Raw genomic sequence first — 23,312 nt, forward strand, 5'->3', positions numbered from 1 at the left:
ATGGACTCTTGTACAAAGTTCAGGAGCTGCCTGGCGGCCGGCTTGCTGCAGAACCAAACAGCCATTGTCACTGGTGGAGCCACCGGCATCGGAAAGGCCATCGCGAAGGAGCTCCTTCAGCTCGGTACGTGAGCAGTCTCTGCACCTGGGCACTTAGAGCCACCTGTCCACGAGGCGCGGCTGGGGTAACCTGGCGCTGGCAGGGCAGGGCTGGGGCAGGGCCAGGCCAGGGTGGTGGTGGTGCCAGGCAGAGGGGTCAGAGGTAAGCAAAGCTACCAGCAGAGGGAGGCAGAAGAGTTCTTTTATATCGTGGATAAGAGCCTCTGGGTATAACTGAGTGTTTGGAGTCAAAGATCCTGGGCCCTAGGTAGGCAATAAAGAGGCCTGTGGAACCTTGTGTTCATATTTAAAATCAGTTTGTTCAAATGTTGCCTAATTCAGAGATTAAGAAACACGGGGAGAAGTCACTGAGCTGTAGAAGGTTATTGATCCGTTGAGAACCCCTCCTCCCCCAGTATTACCTTCTCACATCTCTTGCCACAACCACCCCATGAAAATATAGTGAATATCTACCTTAACTTGGGTAACTGAAGGGCCTTGTAAACATATACGCAAGGAAACAACCACGAAGAGGAAAATAGTTAAATTTACCTACATGAGCAGGGCATGGTGATGCATGCTTGTAATCCCAGAACTTGGGAGACTAAGACAACAGGGGGATTGTAGGCTCAAGAACAGCCTCAGCAATTTAGCAAGACCCTGTTTCAAACTAAAAAATAAAAAATAAAAAAATAAAAACGAGCTGGGAGTTTTGACCAGAGGTAAAACACCTCTGGGTTCAATTCCCAGTACCAAAAAAAAAAAAAAAAAAAAAAAAAACTATATAAAAGTGTACATCTTCAATAAGTTAAAATAATATAAGTAAAGTTTAAAGGTATATGAAGAAAATAATTGCCAGGTGTGGTGGCTCATGCTTGTAATCCCAGCTCTTGGGAGGCTGAGACAGAAGGATCGTATAGGTTCGAAGCCAGCCTCTAGCTACTTAGTGAGGCTCTCAGTAACTTAGTGAGATCCTGTTTCCAAATAAAGTACAAAAAAAGGTCTGAGGGTGTAGGCCAGAGATAGAAAAGACCCTGGGTTCTACCCCCAGTATCACACACAAAAAAAGAAAATTTTATTATAAAAGAGCTTTTACAAGCCGGGCGTGGTGGCGCATGCTAGTAATCCCCGCACTTGGGAGGCTGAGACAGGAGGATCGCACGGGTTCGAAAGCAGCCTCAGCTTCTTAGTGAGGCTTTCAGCAACTTAGTGAGACCCTGTTTCCAAATTAAAAAAAAAAAATATATATATATGGTCTGGGAGTATAGCCTGGAGGTAGAAAGCCTCTGGGTTCCACCCCCAGTACCACCAAAATAAATAAATAAATAAATAAATAAATAAATAAAAATACAAGAGCTTTTACAAATAAAGATCTAATATACTAATAGAAAAATAGGCTAATGATGTGGAATAAGCATTCCAAAAGAGGAACTATAATAAGCAAATGAGAGAGTAATCAACTTTATTTGTAAACACACACACACACACACACACTAAAAAAAAGATACCATTGTTTTCTTAATATGATGTAAAAGCATTGGGCAAAATGAAAGTGTTGATAGAGTGAGAAAAGCAGACAAGATTATAAATTATTACATTTATGGAGGGCAATTAGGAAACAAAGATCCAAACGCCTTCACAATATTTATGCTCTACTAATTCCTTTTTAAGAGTTTACTCCAAGGAAACAGTGAGACAAGCAAAGATTTGTATTCAAGGATGTGGTGTTGAAGAGTGAAAAGTTAGAAGTGAACTAAATATCCTTTATGAGAGAAATGGTTAAATCAACAATAAAATATTATGTTGACACTTAGATATTTTGTTATTGAAGACGTTGATATGGAGAAATGCATACTGGATGAAGCAGGGTCCTAAAGCAAATAGTATTCCAGTTTGTCTGTAATGACATATAAATGATAAGAGGATACCAAAAGCCCTTTCTCACAAGGAAAGGTTTTATTTAGGGAACACAGCTGGATCCCCTTTCTCTCTCTGGTTGACAGATACTGTTAGGCAGAGGGTGTATAATTCTGTCAAGGAATGTCCAAGACCACTCAAGCTGAAGTCAAGTCAGACTTTTACTTTGTCTTCAAGTTATTTGCTGTCTATTATTCCAGCAGAACATAAGCTAGATGCAGATGATAAAAGGAAAGTAGAAAACGCAAGTGGCAATTGTGGGACTCTGTGACTGGTCAGTTAGGAAAGTGCTTAATAAATGTTGTGGTCCATGTTGAAGATTAAAGGCCTCTGTCACCTCCATGTGCTTCCTGGTGCCTCTTGGTACCCTTTACCTAATTTTATTCCCCTCACTTATCCCAGGCAACTCCTGATCTGCTTGTTGTTAACATGCATTTGTATTTCCTAGGGTTTTATGTAAATGGAGTCACACAGCACAGACTCTTAATGGTCTGTTTCTTTTCACTTGACATTTATTTTGAGATCAATCACACAGTTGCATGTCTCAGTAGTTCAGTCTGTATTACGGAGTATTTATTATTCTCACTTATTATTATTCACTCTTTATTTACTATGGCATTTCCATACTAGAGTTTGTCTATCCCATCAAGTGTTGATGAACACTTGGGTTGTTGCCACTTTTTGACAATTACGTAAAAAACTGCTATGAATCTTGTAGACAAGTCTGTGGATAGATTTATGCTTTCACTACTTCTGAATGCCTGGTATAATATCTGAATTGCATAAAACATCAATATTTAGCTTTTTAAGAAAAAAACCTAAATTGGTTATACCAATATGTTCGTCCTATTTTCTAATTGACTCATGTAATCTATAAAATATACCTCTTTATTTCTGGAAGTATTCTTTGCTCTGAAGTATACTTTGTTTGATATCAATAAAACTACTTTAACTTTTTTGATTATATTAGCATGATATATCTTTTTGCCATTCTTTTATTTTTAAACCTATTTGTATCTTTATATTTTTGGAGCATCTCTTATAGGCAGCATATAGTTGTTCTTACTTTTCATGTAGTCTAACAATCTGAGTCTTTAAGTGGGGTGTTTAAATCATGTGTGTGTGTGTGTGTGTGTGTGTGTGTGTGAGAGAGAGAGAGAGAGAGAGAGAGAGACAGACAGACAGACAGACAGACAGACAAGGGCTTTAAAGTATTTAAAGTTAGGGGCATTCTACCTCTGAGCTACACCTCCAGTCCTTTATTATTATTATTATTATTATTATTATTATTATTATTATTTTTGAAACAGTGTCTTGCTAGGTTGCTGAGAGTCTTGCTTTATTACTTAGGCTGTCCTTGAACCTGTGATCCTCCTGTCTTAGCTTCCTAAGTACTGGGATTGTAGACATGTGCCACTATACCTGGCAGACAATTTGTATTTAATATGATTTTCAATATATTTGAATTTAAATCTACTGTATTGTTTTTTGTACAATCTAATCTTTGTTCTGTTTTTCCTTTTTTTTTTTGCCTTGTGGATTACTTGAGTATTTTTATAATGTTCCAGTTTATCTTATTTGTTAGAGATAATTCCTTTTGGTTTTTATTCATATGTATAGAGATGGCTTGTGGGTTTATAGTATACATATTTTACCTATCATAGTCTACCTTCCAGTGATATTGGACCACTTTACATAGAATATAAGAACCACTTAGCAGGTTATACATAATCCTGGCTTTCACAGCATTGCAAAACCATGACAATAATTGTGCAAGCCGAAACCATGCAGAGAAAACTTAATAATCAAAAGAAAACATTAAAATATTTCATGACTTTTACAATTTTTGTCAAAGCATTAGAAATTTCTTTACTTTCAGTTATGAATATAAAGGGATGTGAAATTAAGACAACGCCAGTTGTACTGGAGAAATGTTAGTCAAAGGTACTGTGTTAATCTTTGTCCCTGTAACTCAAATAAGCACAGTCTTTCAAATGAGTGTACATGTTTACACCCTTTAGCCTTAAAGTATCTTTTCTATTGTACTGATGCAAAGTACTTGATTTTTCTTTTTTGGGAGGGGCAGCTGAAGCTTGAACCCAGAGGCATTCTATTTCCAAGCTACACCCATAGCCCTATTTTATTTTTTTATTTTGAAACAGGGTCCCACTAAATTGCGTAGGCTGGCCTCAAACCTGCAGTCTTCCCCTCTCAGCCTCCCAATTACTGGGATTACAGGTGTGAGTCACCACACCCGGCATTAGTTTCTCTTTAATGGTGTGAATCTCTCCAGCAACTACACCTTCCTTGGCTTGATTTTTATATATGATTTTCTGGGAAAACTGCAAGTTTTTTTCAGAGCTTTCTATTGTACCCTTTGTTCATGATTATCAGAGTAAACCTGGCTAAAAACAGCCAGCAATATTCATACCACCATATGAATGCTACGCTTTCTTGAAATTTTCTCCACTAGATTACTCATCAGCTTTAAAATCAACCTCCCACAAAGTCTTAGAGCATGGAGAAAAATGTAGACAAGTTATTGCCGGAATACAACATGAATGGCCTTTAATCTATTTCCCAATAGAGTTCTTATTTCCATCTGAAAATTGATGAACAAAATCTTTACTGTCTGCATTCTTTTTGGCATTGTGGTCTTCCAAGATCACACCACATCTGTCCTTATAACTGTCTAAGGCTTCTCTCGCCTACATCTCCAGACTTTTCCAAGCTCCTCATGCAAACCTGTTCCAAAGGCATCCGAACAACATAGTCAGGTGTATTCACAGCCACAATTCAACTTGATAATACCATATTTTCATATTAATTAGCATTTTATTACTGTTACCAAAATACCTGGTACTAGTAACTTGGAGGAAGAAAGAATCATTTTGGCTTACAGTTTTGGAAGTTTTAGCCCATGGCCAGCTGGTTCTATTGCTCTGATCTTGAGGTGGAGGAAAGGCTTAGCTCAACAGAGAGAGAGGGAGGGAAGGGGGAGGAAGGGAGACAGATACCAGAAACAAGACATAGTCCTCAAGGATACACCCATGATCTCCTACTTCCTCCAGACTTTTCCCACCTGCTTGCAGTTTCCACCTCCTCCCATCAGTTCATTTCAATTATTAACCCATTTCATATATTAAGCCTTCATGACTCTATCACTTCTCCAAAGCCCCACCTGTGAATATTGCTGCACTGGGGACCAACCCTTCAACACAGGAACTTCTGGCATCATTCCAGATCCAGACTGTAATAGGTATAAGGTTTCAGGGCTGTGGGATAACTTATTATACAACATGGTTATTATAGCTAGTAGTAATGTATCTTTCAAAATTGCTAAAAGAGGAGGTTTTAAATCTTCTCACCACAAAGAGATGAAAAGTATGGAAAGTGATACCTTAATTAGCCTGGTTTGATCATTTCATAGTTTGTACCTGCACCAAAATAATATAATATGTATAAATATGTATAATTACTTGTAAATTAAAAATAAAATAAGGCTTGTTGGCACAAACCTATAATCCCAGTATTTGGGAGGCTAAGACAGAAGGATCCTGTGTTTGAAATCAGCCTTAGCAACTCAGTGAGGCCCTGAGCAACTTGTGAGATTTTCTTTTCTTTCCTTCCTTCCTTCCTTTCTTTCTTTCTTTCTTTCTTTCTTTCTTTCTTTCTTTTTTTTGTGTGGTACTGGGATTGGAACCCAGGGGCATTCTACCTCTGAACTATACCCCCAGCCCTAATTTTTATTCTTTATTTTGAAACTGGGTCTCACCGAGTTGCAAAGGCCCTCATTAAGTAGCTGAGGCTGTCCTCGAACCGCAATCTTCCTGTCTCCACCTCCCGAATGCTGGGATTACAAGCGTGCACCACCACACCCGGCTCTATTTTAAAAATAAAAAATAAAATAGGACTGGGGATGTAGCTGGGAGGTAGGATGCCCATGGGTTCAATCTCCATTACCAAAATAAATGAATAACTATGCAATTTAAGGAGGGTAAATTTCTTTTTACAGGAACACACAAAATATTTTTTAGACATTATTACTGTTGAAATTTGAACACCTTTTGAAATGGTATTTATTTGTTCTCTGCCGGTTTGCCCCCCAGGGTGTAATGTGGTCATTGCATCCCGGAAGATTGACAGATTGGAATCCGCAGCTGTTGAACTGAGAGCCACCCTGCCTCCCAGCAGCCAGGCTCAAGTCACTCCCATCCAGTGTAACATCCGGAAAGAAGAGGAAGTAATGCAAATTGATCTGTACCATTTACTTACTCACGTTTATTTACAGTAGTGGTTCCTAACCCTGCTTGTGCTTCAGGGTCTGCTGCAGCAGCTGTCTTAGCTGATGCTCATCTAGAAGCAGAGCCTGTAGCCGGGCGTGGTGGCGCATGCTTGTAATCCCAGCATTCGGGAGGCTGAGACCTGAGGATCGCGGTTTGCGGACAGCCTCAGCTACTTAGTGAGGCTCTCTGCAACACATTGAGACCCAGTTTCAAAATAAAAAAACATGCAGGGGGTGTAGCTCGGAGGTCGAATGCCCCTGGGTTTCATCCCCAGACCCGTAAAAAAAGAAAAAAAAAATAGAAGCAGAGCCTATAAAGGGATTCTCCTGCTAATGATTTATTGAACCAAGGACCTCAGGAGAAGCAAGACAAGGCAGGCTAAAGGAGGACATGGCCTCTGCTTGAGACTACCTTCTGAACCTTTGGCCTTTCAGGTGTTTCCTAATATTTATTTTGACATGATTTCATTACTATCCACTATTCCAGGTCAATAAATTACAAAATACTATGCATAAGACCTGCTGTAGTTAGTTAGAATTTAAATTCCTGGCCACCAAGTCTTCCTATTGATCCAGACTCTGCTGGTCTATCTTGTCATAAAAATTACAATTTTAGCTTTATGATCTGTGAGTATTAGACGCTGTTACATTAATCATTGGTATAGGATTTGTAAGTTTTTGTTCATTGGTTGTAGTCCTTGGGGTTGCCGGCTTCATGTCCATTAGTTAGAGAACTCAGATTTACTGTTCCCTCTGAGAGAGTGAAGCTGTGCGATTCTTCTAGAACAAACAACCAGTCTAATTGGCCACTTAGGTTATTAAACTTTTACTTTTAATGTTTTTCTCTTTTTAATGTACTTTTTAATGTTTTTCTTTAGGTGAAAAATTTGGTCAAATCTACCTTAGCTATTTATGGTAAAATCAATTTCTTGGTAAACAATGGAGGAGGCCAGTTTCTGTCTCCAACTGAACACATCAGTTCAAAGGGATGGCACGCTGTGATTGAAACCAACCTGACAGGAACCTTCTACATGTGCAGAGAAGGTATCATCAGTAGTCAGAACCAGCAGACCTTATGGAGTGATCGTCAAAATACCGAAATAGAAGCTATTAGGGACCCAGAAGCCTCATTCATGAACACTTATTCCCCATTTATTTTTGTTCAGGATCCTATCAACATTTCTACATTGCGTTTGTTTTGTATGTCTCTGTAGTTCAATCGTCTAGTCTAAAAATCCATATCTTTGTTATTTTTATCATATTTCATAACACTGACTTATAGAATAGCCCATATTCTGGATTTCCCTTATTGTTTACGTAGTGATTAGATTAGATTCATTTTAAACATTTCGAGGAAGAACCCTACAGATATATCCTATATACTTCTTATTGCATTATATCTGGAGGTCTGTAAAGTTGTCTTACTATGTGGATCCTAATTAAATTTGCTTACTAATTTAAATTCCTGACCACCAAGTCTTCCCATTGTAAGGACATACTTCTCTATTTGCAAACTATGGGTAATCTGCGGGGTAACACTTTGAGATCATGTAAAGATGCTGTTTCCATTTGTCGTCTTACCCAGTGGCTTTGAATTCCATTTTCAGTCCTTGTTGGACTCAGTTTCTAATTTCGAGTTTGCAAATTGTAGTTTTAAAAAAACTCACTCATTACAGCCGGGTGTGGTGGTGCACGCTTGTAATCCCAGCATTTGGGAGGCTGAGACCAGAGGATCGGGGTTCGCGGACAGCCTTAGCTACTTAGTGAGGCCCTCTGCAACTCAGTGAGACTGTTTCAAAATTAAGAATAAAAAATAGGGCTAGGAGTGTAGCTCGGAGGTCAAATGCCCCTGGGTTCCATCCCCAGACCTGAAAAAAAAAGAAAGAAAGAAAGAAAGAAAAAAAAACTCACTCATTACTTATTGGTGCTAAACCTGAATCTTTTATTTTGCAAGTAATACAGGAGACAGAATCTATATTGAGTGATACTACAGGGTGTTTTTGGCAAAATCCAGACTGTATAGAATTGCAAAGCAACCCAGCTACTTTAACAAATAAAATGGGAGAAGGAGAAGAGTTTGGAGTGGAAACTGTATAGACTAGAGCAGGAGACATATCCATCAGTACTATGTGTGGGTCTGATTTGCAGCTTAATTCTTTTTTTTTGGGGGAGGGGGTATGAGGGTGGAACCCAGGGGCATTTGACCTCCGAGCTATACCCCCTGCCCAATTTTTTATTCTTAATTTTGAAACCGGTTCTCACTGAGTTGGAGAGGGCCTAAGTAGCTGAGGCTTTCCACGAACCGCGATCCTCCGGTCTCAGCCTCCCAAATGCTGGGATTACAAGCGTGCGCCACTACGCCCGGCTTAATTCTTAACAAACACATTGTTAAGAAGTTATTACGCAATCAGAGAAATGTGAACATTGAGTGAATGTTTGATGATAGAGGTTACTGTCAGTTAAGGGAATTAGTAGTATTGGATTGTATTGGTAAAAACTGACTTCTTATTTAGAGATGAATACAGAAATATTTTGTAGATGAAATAATAAGATGTCTAGAGTTAGCTTCCAGAATTTCTGGAGAGTTTGGCAAATGAGTGGGGATACAGATTAAATAAGATTAGCTATGATACTATTGAATCAAAGTGATTAAAATCTGGGATTCATTATGCCAATCTGTCCTTTTTGTATGCATTTGGCATTATTGATAGTACATTGAGTTCATCTTGGTGTCTTAATTCAAATCCAGCACTACTTTTTCTTTTTTCCCATTCCATATTTGTATCATTTTCACTGTGAAAATAAGATTTTTTGCTTTGTTTATTATCTTGAGAGTAAGCATATAAATGTGATTTCTTGTGGCCTTTTTCATGATATTTTTATAGTTGGTGGCATCTTGCAATGACAGATATCAGGGGCTTTTTACTTTATTAATAATATGTTAATAAAATATATTTATATATTATATGCTTATATATATTTATATTATATTATATATTCATATTATATATTTATATATTGATAAAGTAAAAAGCCCCTGATAATCTGTCATTGCAAGATGCCACCAACTATACAAATATACTAATTTCAACATCGTGATAATAATGGGAAAATTTGACTCAGATTCAAAATGTATTTTATATTTTATTTTCTAGGATTTTGCCTTCTTTTTTTATGCCATTCTAAATAAATTGGTAGGAATTCACAGGAAGCACTGGGAATGGCAAGGTGGCTGGGTGCCGTAAGAGGCTAAGATAAGAGATTTGCAAGCTCCAGGGCATCCTCAGCAACTTAGAGAGACCCTGTTTCAAAAGTAAAAAGACCTGGGTGGGGGGTGCTCAGAGGTAGAATGCCCCTGAGTTCAATCCCTAGTACTCCTCTACCCCCCCCCCCAAAAAAAAAAGCAAAAAGAAAGTAAATGCAATATCTTATTTTTGCTTAACATTCTAAAAGAATTGGGTTTTAAACGTTCTCTGATCTTTAAGTTGTAAAAATCTGTATTTCTACTGAAGAGACTAGTAAAGCATATCAAACAAACAAGGTGCTGGAAGAGTATATCAGGAACACTATTGGCTGTGAGAATCATTTGTTTCTGTCCTGTAGTTTACAAGTCCTGGATGAAAAATCACGGAGGGTCTATAGTTAATATCATTGTCCTTATTAACACTGGATTTCCTGGAGTTGCGTAAGTATTATTATGTTTTTCTCTTCCTATGTCTTTATGTTTTATCCTCTGAATGGGTTGGAGGAAGTCTGGTAGGGAAAAATTAAATCAAGATGCTTAATCCCTTTAATGAGTTGTGACCTTAATACTTAGCATTTCCGTTTATTTGAACCTTAAAAATGTATTTCTAAAAGATACCCATTCAGATAGGATTGCCATCTTTACTGAGAAAAGGAGAGAAAAAACCCAGAATTCTCAATTTAATAAATTTTTGTATAAATATGTTCTAAATATTACCTACAGGTACACTTGTTCTAAAATGTTTTTGTTATATTTATCTGAAATGTATACTTACTTGGATGTCCTATAATTGATCTAATCTAGATTTTACTAAATTGGCCATCACTGTTGGATGACAGCTTTTTTGTCAAGGTGTGGGAATGGCATTGAAATGTGTTAATTTAGTTTTGAATACCATTTTACCTTAATTGTTACTCCTAGCAGAAACCCAGATTTTTTTAAACCAAAGTTTCTGATATTTTTGTACTTTCATTGGCCACTTACAATGCTTCATAATTTAACACCCTGTTCATTTCTAGTATTATTCAGGACTCCTTCAGTTGTAGGGGATAGAAATAAAGTTCATACCACAGCAGCGGCTCTCCAAGGGTTGTTGCTGAGCCAGCAGTATCAGCCTCACCTGGAAACGGGTCAGAAGTGCACACCCTCCAGCCCCCTTGGATCTGCTGGTTCAGAAGCTCTGGGAGCCAGGCCAGCAGCCTGTGTGCAAGTCCCCAGGCGATGCTGGCCCCTGAACTTAGGGGCTGGGTAGATTTAGGGGGCAACGGTGTCAGGAAGCTGTCTCTTCTTTTGGTTTTTACTTCAGGCTTGCTTTCATTCTCAGGGACAATCTTGAAATAGTCCACAAAGCAAGCCAGGCATGGTGGCACATACCTATAATCCCTGTACTTGGAGGCTGAGACAGGAGCATCACAGGTTCCAGGTCAGCCTCGGCAACTTAGCAAGCGCTCGTGTGAGCGCATGCACATACACACGTGTGTACACACATGTGCGTACATGCTCACAACACAAACATAGCCCCCCCACATCCAGCAGGAGATAGAGGTGAATTGTACAGCTGTTCCTGAGTGCTCAGTGAGAGAGTGCTTCTCAGATAGTACCAGGAAAAAAAATATAATAATGCTAGTGCCAGCAAGTCCTCAAGAGGACTATCATTTGCTGAAACTGCTGTGGTCCTGTGTGCAGCCAGCAACACAGTACTGTGGAGAGGGTGTTGCTGTGCTGTGCATGGCCAGCCCAAGAATTGAGGAACTGGGGTCCCCACCACCTCAACATGGACTAAGCATAGGTGGTGGGTCCTCAAGTGGGAATCAAGACGTTATCAAAAACAGTAAAGAAGGGAGGCCGATGATGACCCAGTAGCTTCTTTTCTCACCCAATATTCTTGCTTTACCTTTTGTAGGGTCTTGGAGAAATAACGGCGGTTCAGATTGTAGTTTCTGTCATTTTTCATTCACACAGTCAACTACTATTACTAGTTTTTACTTTCTTTTGTGGTGTTAGGGATTAAACACAGAAGCATTTTTTTGTTGTTGTTGTTTTTGCGGGTCTGGGGATGGAACCCAGGGGCATCTGACCTCCGAGCTATACCCCCTGCCCAATTTTTTATTCTTAATTTTGAAACAGGGTCTCACTGAGTTGCAGAGGGCCTCACTAAGTAGCTGAGGCTGGCCATGAATCCGCATCCTCCTGTCTCAGCCTACCAAGTACTGGTATTAGAAGCATGCGCCACCACACCCAGCTCCTATTATTAGTTTTGGGGCATATCCTTTTTTCATTTTTTAAATAGAATTGCAGTATACTATAAACACCTTTCTGTTTTTTCTCTTCTCAAATGCACAACATATTTTGGAGATATTTTGTATCAGTATTTTTCTTGTTATTTTTTGGGGGGCTATCTCATAGAGTATAACTTTTTTGGACATTTTCAATCTGTTGTGGTTTTGAGGGGAATCCTCCAGGGCTCTATAGATAAAGGGTTGGTCCCCAGGGCAGTACTGGGAGGTGCTGTATACCTTTGAGAGGTGAAGCCTAGTGGGAGATCCTTGGGTCACTGAGGACATGTTTTCAAGAGGGATTGTGGGCCTGGTCTCTTTGTTTATCCTCTTTCTGGCTTGAGATGTGAGCACTTGTTCCAACAAGGCCACCATCATATGCCTCCCTTGCCAGCAGCCAGATTAAACAGGCCGTCCTGTCTTGGACTTGGACCTCGAAAACCATCAGCCAAAATTAATCTATCTCTCTCTCTCTCTCTCTCTCTCTCTCTCTCTCTCTCAGAGAGCCAGTTCTTTCCCCATGGTTGAACGGAATCTCAACAAGAGAGGGAGAGATCTGTAGTGAGAATGTTCTTGTAGAGGTCTGCCTGGTCACAGGTACATTTGTTAACTTTAATTCATGAGAACGATATTCGACAGACGCTGATGAGAATGCTTGTCTTTTCCCCTTCAAGGCATAGCGGAGCTGCAAGAGCAGGTGTTTACAACCTCACTAAATCATTAGCTGTGGAGTGGGCCAGCAGCGGAGTGAGGATCAATGCTGTTGCTCCTGTAGGTAAACACAGTATTGGATGTCTGTTAAGAAATTGTGCTCTTCCGACTCCATGTGTGCTGTCATTCGCTGTGGTGGTAATATCAAGCTAGATAGTGTATAGTTAACAGAAATGCAATATACTATTAAAGATTGAGTTAAAAATAGATAAGACTCCCAAACTTGTATTACAGAGTATTCTTTGGTTGGCGATCAGATTGTCAAAAAGGTTAAATTAAGCCAAGGATTCTTAATCTAGGATGTATCTTATAATTATTTGTGAAATGTTTAAACAGTAGTGATCTGTGAGCTTTACTCCCAATCATGAGATCCAGGCATCTGAATTAAAAAAAAAAAGCCTAGAAAATTCATATACAGAGTAAAGGTTAAGAAATAATGCTTTAAAAAGTAAATTTTTCTAGCTGGGCATGTGTATACTGTAATCCCGGTACCTGGGAGACTGAGACAGGAAGATCACAGGGTTGAAGCCACCCTCAGCAACTCAGTGAGACACTTTCCAAGTAACAAAGGGTTGGGGGTATAGCGAGGAGGTTAGACCATCCCTGGGTTCAATTTCCAGCACCACCACTCCCTCATATACACAAAAGGGTAAATTTTTTTTTAGATCATTTTGTTGCTTCTTGCTCTCTTAATAACTTTATTAGGAGAGAAACTGAATGTTTGGGTTCTGGGAAGGAAATCTCAATTTAAGATAGACTAAAAGTCAATAGAAATTCTCTCTGAATCATAATGTAAATGATAGAGGGCAATTCACAATACAGTTAACTTCAAAAACCTCTTTTTGGAGCCGGGCATGGTGGTGCACGTTTGTAATCCCCGCACTTGGGAGGCTGAGACAGGAGGATCGCACAGGTTTGAAGCCAGCCTAACCTGGTTTAAGAGACCCTGTTTCCAAATAAAAAATAAAATAGGTCTGGAAGTGTAGCCTGAAGGTAGAAGGCCCCTGGGTTCCATTCCCAGTAACACACACACACACACACACACACACACACACACACACACACACCCTTTGTGTGAAATGAGCTATATTTTAAGCCTCTTTGGTATTTTATACTAACCATGGACTTCCAAAGAGACAGCAGATGAAATATCCCACTCCTGTGCAATTCAGCTCCAGTCCTACTTTTTCTGTGATGTTTTCTGGTCATTGGGAAAATAGTCATATTCTCTCCATCTGACATGCTGAAGGCTTTGAATATTTTCTATGCATCTAACTATGTAATAGCTACAGATATTATCAGTGATGCTTAATGGATACTAAGTGGGAATGGATTTGAAGTCAGTAGATAAATCTTTCCTAACAGAACTGCAAGCTCCGAGCCAGAAACCTCGTGTCTCTTCAGTCCTTCACAGATTTATTTCCTAACCTATATTACACTCAACTATTTATGGGATATGTCGATTATAGTTCCATTCTTAAGGCTGATACCTTAGAATATTGGCCTCCAAAACTATATTTCTTGAAAATCTTTTTTTTTTTTTTTTGGCAGTACTGGGGATGGAACCCAGGGCTATTCTACCTCTGAGCGACACCCCAAGCTCTATTTTTTATTCTTTATTTTGAAACACAGTCTCACTGAGTTTCAAAGGGCCTCCACTAAGTAGCTGAGGATGTCTACAAACTGCAGTCCTCCTGTGTCAGTCTCCTGAATGCTGGGATTAAAGGAGCACCACCACGCCAAGCTCTTGAAAAAATAATTTTTTTTGATGGTACTGGGGTTCCTGGATGCCCTTCTACCTCTGGGCTATATTCCCAGACCTATTTTATACTTTTTTATTTGGTAATAGTGTCTCTTAAGCCAGTGCGGCTGGCTTCAAACCTGCAAGATCTTCCTGTCTCCGCCTCCCAAGCCCAGAGATTACAAGCGTGCGCCACCATGCCCGGCTATGAAAATCTTTAATGTGTCAGTAGGATAGACACAATACTAATCTATACTTGTTCTTCAGATTTTATCAGGTTTAATATCTAAACTTTAATACTTTAGATATTTCATCTCTTTGAAATAAAATGTTATGAATTGTTTATCTAGAAACCAATATATGTCCCTAGTATTCAGAGTTGTTAATATTGACAAATGCCTTCATTTGACTTGGATTCTTCTTTCCTCCCTATAACAACAATGATTACATCTTTGTCATCATCTTTTCTTCCCCTCCCTCTCCTCTCCCCTCCCCTGTGCTCTCCTCTTCCTCCTCCTCTTCCTCCCCTTCCTCCTCCTCCTCCTCCTCCTCCTCCTCTCCTACTTCCTCCTTCTCCTCTCTCTCCTCCTCCTCTTCTTCCTCCTCTTTCTTGTTACTGGGGATTGAACTCAGGGGCATTCTACCTCTGAGCTTCTTTTTTTTTTTTATTTTGAAACAGGATCTCCCTAAGTTACTAAGTCTTTTAGCAACTTAACCTCAAACCTGGGATCCTTCTCTTTTGGTCTCCAAATCACGCTGTTCACAGGCATATGCCACCACATTTGGTTCCTATTTCTAGTTAAAAATCCATAACAACTTTATCCTGTGTCATATAGTTTTCAAGTAACTTTCTTGGCCTTCTGCCCTTGAAAGCTAGTAAAAGATGAAAGTATTCTTAAACTATTAAAGCTGTGGATTATTTACTTTGGATTCCAGTGTTTTACTTTTTAATTTTACTCTAAGGAAAGCACTGTATTTCTAAGACTGACATAGGCTGTACCTAATCCTCCCATATAAACCAGAGATGCCTAGTGGGAATTAGATAGATTTCCTTGACCTGCTGTTTCCAGTTAAGAGTCTTACTGATATCCGCATATAGTTATGTTCTTTAGAAACCAAGTCTTTCCTGAAAAAAAAAAAAAAAAATCCCAGGCCAGACCATGCGTAGCATGCCAGACCCCTGGAGAAACCGGGCCCAGTACCCTGGGTCCTGGGCAGGGGTCGCACGGGGCACGCCAGCCGGGGCCTGGGTCGCGGGACTCTGGGCCCCGGACTGGACTGCGTGTATCACACCAGGCCCCTGGAGAAACCAGGCCCAGTAAGACCCTGGGTCCCGGGCAGGGGTCGGGAGGGGCACGCTGGACCCCGGAACAGCCGGGGGCCGGGTCGCAGGACTCAGGGTCCTAGGTGGAGTAGTGCGGAGCACGCTGGATCTATGGGGAAACCGACCGGGTCACAGTGCTACTGAGTGCCTGATCCCACTACCTCCTCAAACCACACATACTGTCTTCTCATTTAAAAAAAAAAAGGAAAAGAAAAAGAAAAAGGAAAAATATTGGAGAGGGGTTAAGAAGGCCGTGGCATATGCCAGGACACTGGAGATGCAGACAAAACTTATCCAAATGCACTGGAACTTATGGAAAAATCCCCCATTTTATTTTTAAACACAGGGAACCATTTATTCTCAGACTGCTGCTGACAACTACGGTGAGCTGGGTCACAACTTTTTTTCCGGCTTCTTTCAGAACATCCCAGCTAAGCGAATTGGAGTGCCTGAGGAGGTGATGGATATTTTTAACATTGATTAGAATGACTGTGGCTTATATATATTATTTGGTGTCCTTTTTTATGTGGTCTGTTTGGCTGATGATGATTTCCCCTCCCTCCACCAAACTGTTTCTCCTGTGCTATCTGGTTCCTGGGAATATCTCCTGTCTGCTGTGAGGACAGAGTGTATGAACAAAGGGCTTCTGTTGTTTTATTTTGCTATTCAGTTACATTATCCTATCCCTTGGCCTTGGTTGGTTCACAGGACCCTAAGTAAGTTAGGTGTGAAATTTCATATGAGACTTCAGTGAGGTGGCCCAGTTGAAGTACGTAAAAATCAATAGCTTTCTCAATGCTAGCAATGTTCAACAAGGGTATCTCTTTTAGAAATTAATTAATTAGTGTGTGTGTGTGTGTGTGTGTGTGTGTGTGTAAATGGGGATGGAACTCAAGGTCATTCTACCTCTGAGCTACATCCCAGCCTATTTTTTATTCTTTATTTTGAAATAGAGTCCCACTAAGTTGCAGAGGCTGGCCAGGAACCTGTGACCCTCCTAAGTTTTGGGACTGCAAGCATGCGCTACCACACCCGGCCAAGGGTATTTTTTCCACAATAAGAGTAAAAACGAAAATACCTACGATAAACTTAGCTGTCAATGAAAAAAACACTTTTTAATGAAGAACAGAAAAAAAGACCGGAATAAATAGAGACATCATATTTCTCAGTGAAGATAATAAATTTTATTAAGAAAGAAGCTGTTTCCCAGCCAGGAATGGTGACACATGCCTGTAAAGCTGAGACAGGATGATCAGAGGTTCAAGGCCAATCTCAGTACTTAGAAAGAATCTCAGCAACTTAGTAAGACTCTGCTTAAAAATAAAGAATAAAATAGGGTTGGGAATGTAACTCGGAGGAAGAGTGGCCCTAGGTTCAATCCTTAGTACCCCCAATACACAAACAATTGCTTTTCTAAAATCAAAAACATTTTGGAATGTAATACACTGATTTTTAAAGTTAGAAAAATATTTATGTAAACATTGACAAAAATTGGAAAGGAATAATGAGAAAATTGCCCATCTATATCAAAACATACTATAAAGTATATTACAATGCCTGGTGCTGGTACTGGAATAGATTAAAATTAGTGGAACTCACTGGATTCTTTTAAAAAGTCAAAGCTATGTATATATAACTATATATAAATGTAGCATTTTAAATCTGGGAGGAAAGGATAAATCATTCAGCAAAAGTCTTGGAACAATTGGCTGTCCATTTATAAATTAGAAGCTGGGTGTGGTGGCACACACTTGTAATCACAGCACTTGGGAGGCTGAGACAGGAGGATATGGTTTTGCAGCCAGCCTCAGCTACTTAGCGAGGCCTTTTGAAACTTAGTGAAACCCTGTTTAAAAATAAAGAATAAAAAATCAGAATGAGGGTGTAGCTTAGAAGTAGAATGCCCCTGGGTTCAATCCCCAGCACAAAAAAAAAAAAAAAGAAAGAAAGAAAGAAAAAGAAAAAAAAAAGAAATAAATTAGAGAGCTCCTTTTTGTTGCTAAAGCCAAAACCATAAAACTCAGAACAAGTTTTCTCTGTTTCTAATTTCTAGAACTAGCTTTTAGTATGTTTGGTGTATGTATTTTTAGAAATTTACTATCATACCTAAAATATCTACATTTATCGACTTTTTTTTTACAAAAACATTCTGCTTTTCAGATAATGTTTTGCTCTATGCTCTTTTCTGCGCCTTGTTATGAATATACTATGACACATTTAATCAGACCTTATTGCATATTGAGTATGCCCATAATTTTTTGTTTGCACTGATTCTGCAGTGAACATTCTTGAACATAGTCATGCATTGTGGTTTGAAGGAGTCAGTTTCCAGAAGTGAAATCCCTGAACTAAAATAAATTTGTTATTAAATTCTAGAATGTTATTAAACAAAGTCTTTTTATGAGCCATGTTAAGGGGGATATTTAATTTGTATTCTGAAACCTAGGGGTGGATTTTAAATGATTTTTTTAAACAAGGAAATAAGATGATTGCATTTTTATTTTGGGTAGAATCCTTTTTGTGTGTGTGTATGGGTCTGGGAATAGAACCCAGGAGCATTTGACCTCCGAGCTACACCACCTGCCTTATTTTTTTAGTCCTTATTTTGAAACAGGGTCTCACTGAGTTGTGGAGGGCCTCACTAAGTAGCTGAGGCTGTCTGCCAACCGCGATCCTCCGGTCCCAGCCTCCCGAATGCTGGGATTACAAGCGTGCATCACCACACCCGGCTGGTAGAGTCCTTTTTAATGAATTACATTATCTATATTTACCATTAGCCATTTAAACAAAGACATTTCAGAAATATTAATTCATTTCAAAATAATGACATAGGCAGCATGTGTTAACAAAAATAACATTTTAAGTAAGAACAGCTCTATTTTTCAAAACAGAACAACTTTTTTTTTTTTTACATTTGTTTGACGTATTTGCAAATATCTGTAATGAATGACCTAAGAGTAAACATCTGGATTTTTACTTTGGCTTCTGCTTTCAGTCCTTTTGCAACCTGTTGTTTTCATTAAAATAAATGAAGAAAATCTGGCTCCTTGTAGATACATAGTTGGAAAAGGAAGAGGATTTTAATAGGCATTTCAGATCATTGTAAGCTTTTTTCAATATTCAACAAGTGCTAGTATCTTAAATGCTAGTTGGAATGTAGACTATGAAGCTGTGTCAGTGAACTTTTTGCACACTTACATTAAGTTCTTTTTCACATCTTGGATCTTTCACCTCTATATGATTTTATAACATCAGGCTTTGGACCTTTGGAAAACATTGTTGACTGAGTTATGCAGTTTCTCTTAATTTTGACACACAGTTCATCGTGTGTTTTCAAAAGGTCATAACTATTGAGCTGGGCGTGGTTTTGTCTTGGCCATGATTCATGTTAAACCTTTAGCTATTTTCCCCATCATTGCTGTGGTCCCATCAGTACAAATATCAATACTGTGAAAAAGACAAATTAGGCTTTGGTAATACTAAAATAATTTTGACCTTGCAAGTCCCCTAGAAAGGTTTTAAGGACACCCAGTATTTGTCCACTTAAACTTTAACAGCTGTGGATATAGTTAGGAAGAGAAGGGAAGAAGATATAATGGTGGCTATAATGAGATTCAGAATAAGGAGAGAGTGTTGGTACCCCTCTTGACGGTATCCAAGGTGAAGAGGTGGACAGAACTATAGCATCAGGCTGTTGGCTGACCTATTAATCTTTGCTTTACCCTCTTTTAAGTGACAGTCCCTGGAGGGAGAGTTAGGAAGGTCAAGTGTTTAGGATCATCGCCCTTGGAGAAACTCTGCTTCTATTTCTCTATGCTCACTCAAATAAATTCTCTGTTTGTTTTGAGAGTAGATGTTGCTGAACTCATCGACTAACTCTGGCATTTTAGAGGATGCTGTGGGATTTGGAAGTCCCTCTTGTAGAAAGCTCCTGTGATGTGGGCTGCTGGGGTTTTGGCCTGACAGTTCCATAGACTGAACACATCAGAATGCCAACACAGACCTTGGGACTATTTCAGGAAGCAAATACAAAAGATATGTGGTAGTGATGGAAAAAGGGATGGTGACAGCCACTGGGAGGTTGGAAGGAACTGGACTGCTTGAAGTGGGAAAGGACAGAGACTGAGCCTTGTGCTCGCTGTTGGCTTCTTACTGTTTAGCCTCAGCACCATCGAAGACACCTTTCCATCTTGCCACCTTTACCCTGATCACTTACCTAGTTTCAGTGATGTTCAAATAGAAAAGGGAAGTTGCTTATGTACTGTCCGCCCACGGTGCGCACACAGGAAGGACTCATGTTACAGCTGTTTGGCTGGAGGTCTGAGGCTCTAGGAATGGAGACGAGCTTTGGCTTTTATACGCGTGTGTGCTTCTTCCAGGTTTCCTCCATTGTATGCTTCCTGCTGTCTCCTGCAGCTTCCTTTATCACCGGACAGTTGGTGAATGTGGACGGAGGCCAGTCTCTGTATACTTCCTCAAAACAGGTACCAGGTGAGTAGCCAGGGAATGAGTAGTCACCAAGTGTATGCCTTTTCATATTCAGGAGTTAGCTACTTAAGAGACGGATTTTGCCGGGCATGGTGACACATACCCACAATCCCAGTACATGGGAGGCTGAGACAGTAGGATTGCAGGTTCCAGGCCAGCCTCAGCAACTCAGTGAGACCCTCAGAAACTTAGCAAGGCCCTGTTTCAAAATAAAAAGAACTATAAAGGGCTGGAGGTTTAGCTTGAAGGTAGAATTCTTTGTGTTCAATTCCTAGTACCAAGAAAAAAAAAGAGAGATAAAAATACAAAATGCTTATCTTCATAATATGATTTCAGAGGAAATGTTCCTAGGCATAGAAATATCCTAGGCACAGAAAATATCTAAGCATAGAAAATATCTAAATGCAGCCAGTACAGAACTTAGCTTTATATACTTAAGAAGCCTTTGAGTGTGCATAAGTGGGTGGAATTTAAGCCTTGACAAATTTTCTGTCCATGAATATATGCATATGATTTCTTACATGTATATGTATATCATTCCATGTATATATATATGTGTGTGTGTGTGTATATATATATATATATATATATATATATATATATATACATACAGAATGATATAAAAGAGGCAAGAAGTTGCCATATATTTAGGATTTAATTCCTCTTTTTTCCTCCAATAAGTGGTTTGCATATCTGAGCAGAATGATATTATGCTACTTCTCCCCTTCTTTTAGATATATAGCAAGTGAAACTATACAGAATCACTATATTCAATTATTTTTAATATATAAAACAATCCTTTTTATAGTTTTAATCAAATATTGACATTGCACACAAACTTTTCTCCTTGTGGGGTGTGTGTGTGTGTGTGTGTGTGTGTGTGTGTGTGTGTACATCTCATGGCTGGAACAGAGACATTTAGAGTTGAAGGTTTTCTAAAAAGTTAGATACTCCAATATCCTAATTTTACAAATGACAAATCCATGGAAGTTAAAAAAAAGTATGCTCAAACTCCAAATCACTTAGAGACACAGAAAAGAGTACAAAATAGGAATATATTTGATATTTTTTCCCTGAAGATGAAAGATTAAGTGACTACTAGCAAACTAATGTGTGGTTGTCTGGGTGTGAATTTCCTACTCTTTTGTCTTGGGTTTGTTTTGTGATGACAGTCTGCATTAATAAATGATTAGTGCAGAATTTTAATTTTACTTATTTCTCCCCTCTCTTATTTTTTTTTTTTTTACTAATAGCATCAATGTGATGTGTGTAGAATACTAAGTTTATAAGAATCTGGGTTGGAAAGGTAAAAATCCCTACACAGTTGTGCATTGTTGTTTTAAAGGTGCTTAAAATAACAAGAGTAGAGCTGGTCTCAGTGACTAATGCTTTGTAATCCCAGTACTTGGGAGGCTGAGACAGGAGGATCGCAGTTTTGAGGCCAGCTACAGCAACTTAGACCCCTTTTCAAATAAAAATATAAGCTAGGGCTGGAAGTGTAGTTCAGAGGTAGAATGCCCCTGGGTTCCATCCCTGTCGCCTGCATCCATACTTGTGGGAGGAGGAGAGACCTTTTCCCCTTTCCCTCTCCAGTAGAGTCCAGTCAAATGTTTGTTATGGTGAGTTGTACTGTTTTTGTTTTAGAAAGAAAAAGAAATTCCAGAAGGCTGCTTCTAGAGGGCTTCAGTGAAATGATTTTCTTTTGTAGTTCTAAAACCATTTTTATCAGTACATAATATTCTTTAAATTTTTGAGGAAAGTAGCTACATTTACTGTGTGTGTGTGTGTGTGTGTGTGTGTGTGTGTGTGTGTGTGTGTGTGTGGTTCTGGGGATGGAATTCAGGGGCATTCTACCTCTGAATTACACCCCCATCTCTATTTTTATTCTTTATTTTGAAACAGGGCCTCACTAAGTAGGTGAGGCTGTCCGTGAACCGCATTCCTCCTGTCTCAGCCTCCCAAATGCAGGGATTGCAAGTGTGCACCACCACGCCTGGCTTACATTTACTCTTTAAGAATCTGCTGCCGGGTGAATTTGTTTGAACCCCCAACCCCCATGCCACTCCTGAATGGCCTGGGGCTGTGACTGTCTTCTGTATTTCTATCTTTTTAATAAACTCCTTTAAATCTTCAAAAAAAAAAAAAAAAAAAGAAATCTGCTGCCCCCACATACTGGCTGGGAGCATTCAGAGATTAATTTCTGTATGCTTTGTTTACTTTTTTGTTCATTTTAACATTTATTTCCTTAGAGAGAGAGAGAGAAAGAGAGAGAGAGAGAGAGAGAGAGAGAGAGAGAGAGACAGACAGACAGACAGACAGACAGACAGACAGAGAGACTGGGATTGACCCCAGGGCCTTGCACATACACCAGGCAAGCACTTTGTCACTGAGCTGCCTCCCAGCCCATGAGTGAGCTGGCTTTCCCTCTAGTCTGGCTCCCTTGGTTGCAGGATGGCGCTGCCCCACCTCTTGCCACAGCCTTCTCTTTTGTTCACATCTATCTGGTTAGAGAGAGAAGACAAGGGAATGAGTTGGTTCTCAAGTTTCTTACAAAATTCTGAGATTCCTCTGTTTTAGACCCATCCAAGCAGATGCCCATTATAACCCATATCCATCCCAGCCGAGAGGGCGGAGGGGACTGACCTAGCGTACATCACATACCCTCTTCTCCCCGAAGCCAGGGCCAATCACCTCTCAGACTCTTGTGAATTCTGAAGTGGAAACGGTGGCTGTTGGAAAGAGGAGAGGGGAACGGGATGATGGGGATGCAATTCTCAGCTCCTGGTGCAAAGTAGCGCCTTATTGAGCAATTACTATTAAGGAGATACTATTTATGGAATGTCTACAGTAGGCCAAGCTCTGTGGAGGTGGTGTCACATTCTACCCTCATAACTTTAAAAGATAGATGTTATTCCCCTCAGTAGACAGGAAGACCGAGGCTCAGGAAGAGTAACTTCCCCCAATCTGGAAAAGCTGGGATTCAAATCCTGGTCGTTTTGCAAAACCTCTGTCATTTGTCTTAAGGATTTCTTTTTTTCTTGTGTGGGACAGCCATGGAAAATAACAAGAGGACTGAGCAGAAACTAAGGGGAAAGGGCGGTTAAGGGATCTGCTGACTACATAAGGCTTTCCGCTTAATAGATCATGACAACTGGCCGGAAGGAGTCGGGGACCTTTCTGCTGTCAAGAGGATGAAGGAGTCCTTTAAGCAGAAAGCCAATCTCTAA

At 39.6% G+C, this 23,312-nt stretch overlaps 1 protein-coding gene across 1 annotated transcript; it reads left to right on the forward strand.

The window, feature by feature from the left end:
* On the forward strand, window positions 1–23,312 carry PECR (peroxisomal trans-2-enoyl-CoA reductase; the record flags this gene model as incomplete). The annotated part of the gene is made up of 8 exons (XM_080688815.1): window positions 1–124; window positions 6,126–6,259; window positions 7,180–7,345; window positions 9,905–9,986; window positions 12,496–12,592; window positions 15,944–16,054; window positions 19,977–20,088; window positions 23,227–23,312. 8 exons carry the CDS (start codon window positions 1–3, stop codon window positions 23,310–23,312), a joined length of 912 nt encoding a protein of 303 aa, XP_080544941.1.

The sequence above is a fragment of the Muscardinus avellanarius genome (genome assembly GCF_963383645.1).
Source record: "Muscardinus avellanarius genome assembly, chromosome: 2".
NCBI lineage: Eukaryota > Metazoa > Chordata > Mammalia > Rodentia > Gliridae > Muscardinus > Muscardinus avellanarius.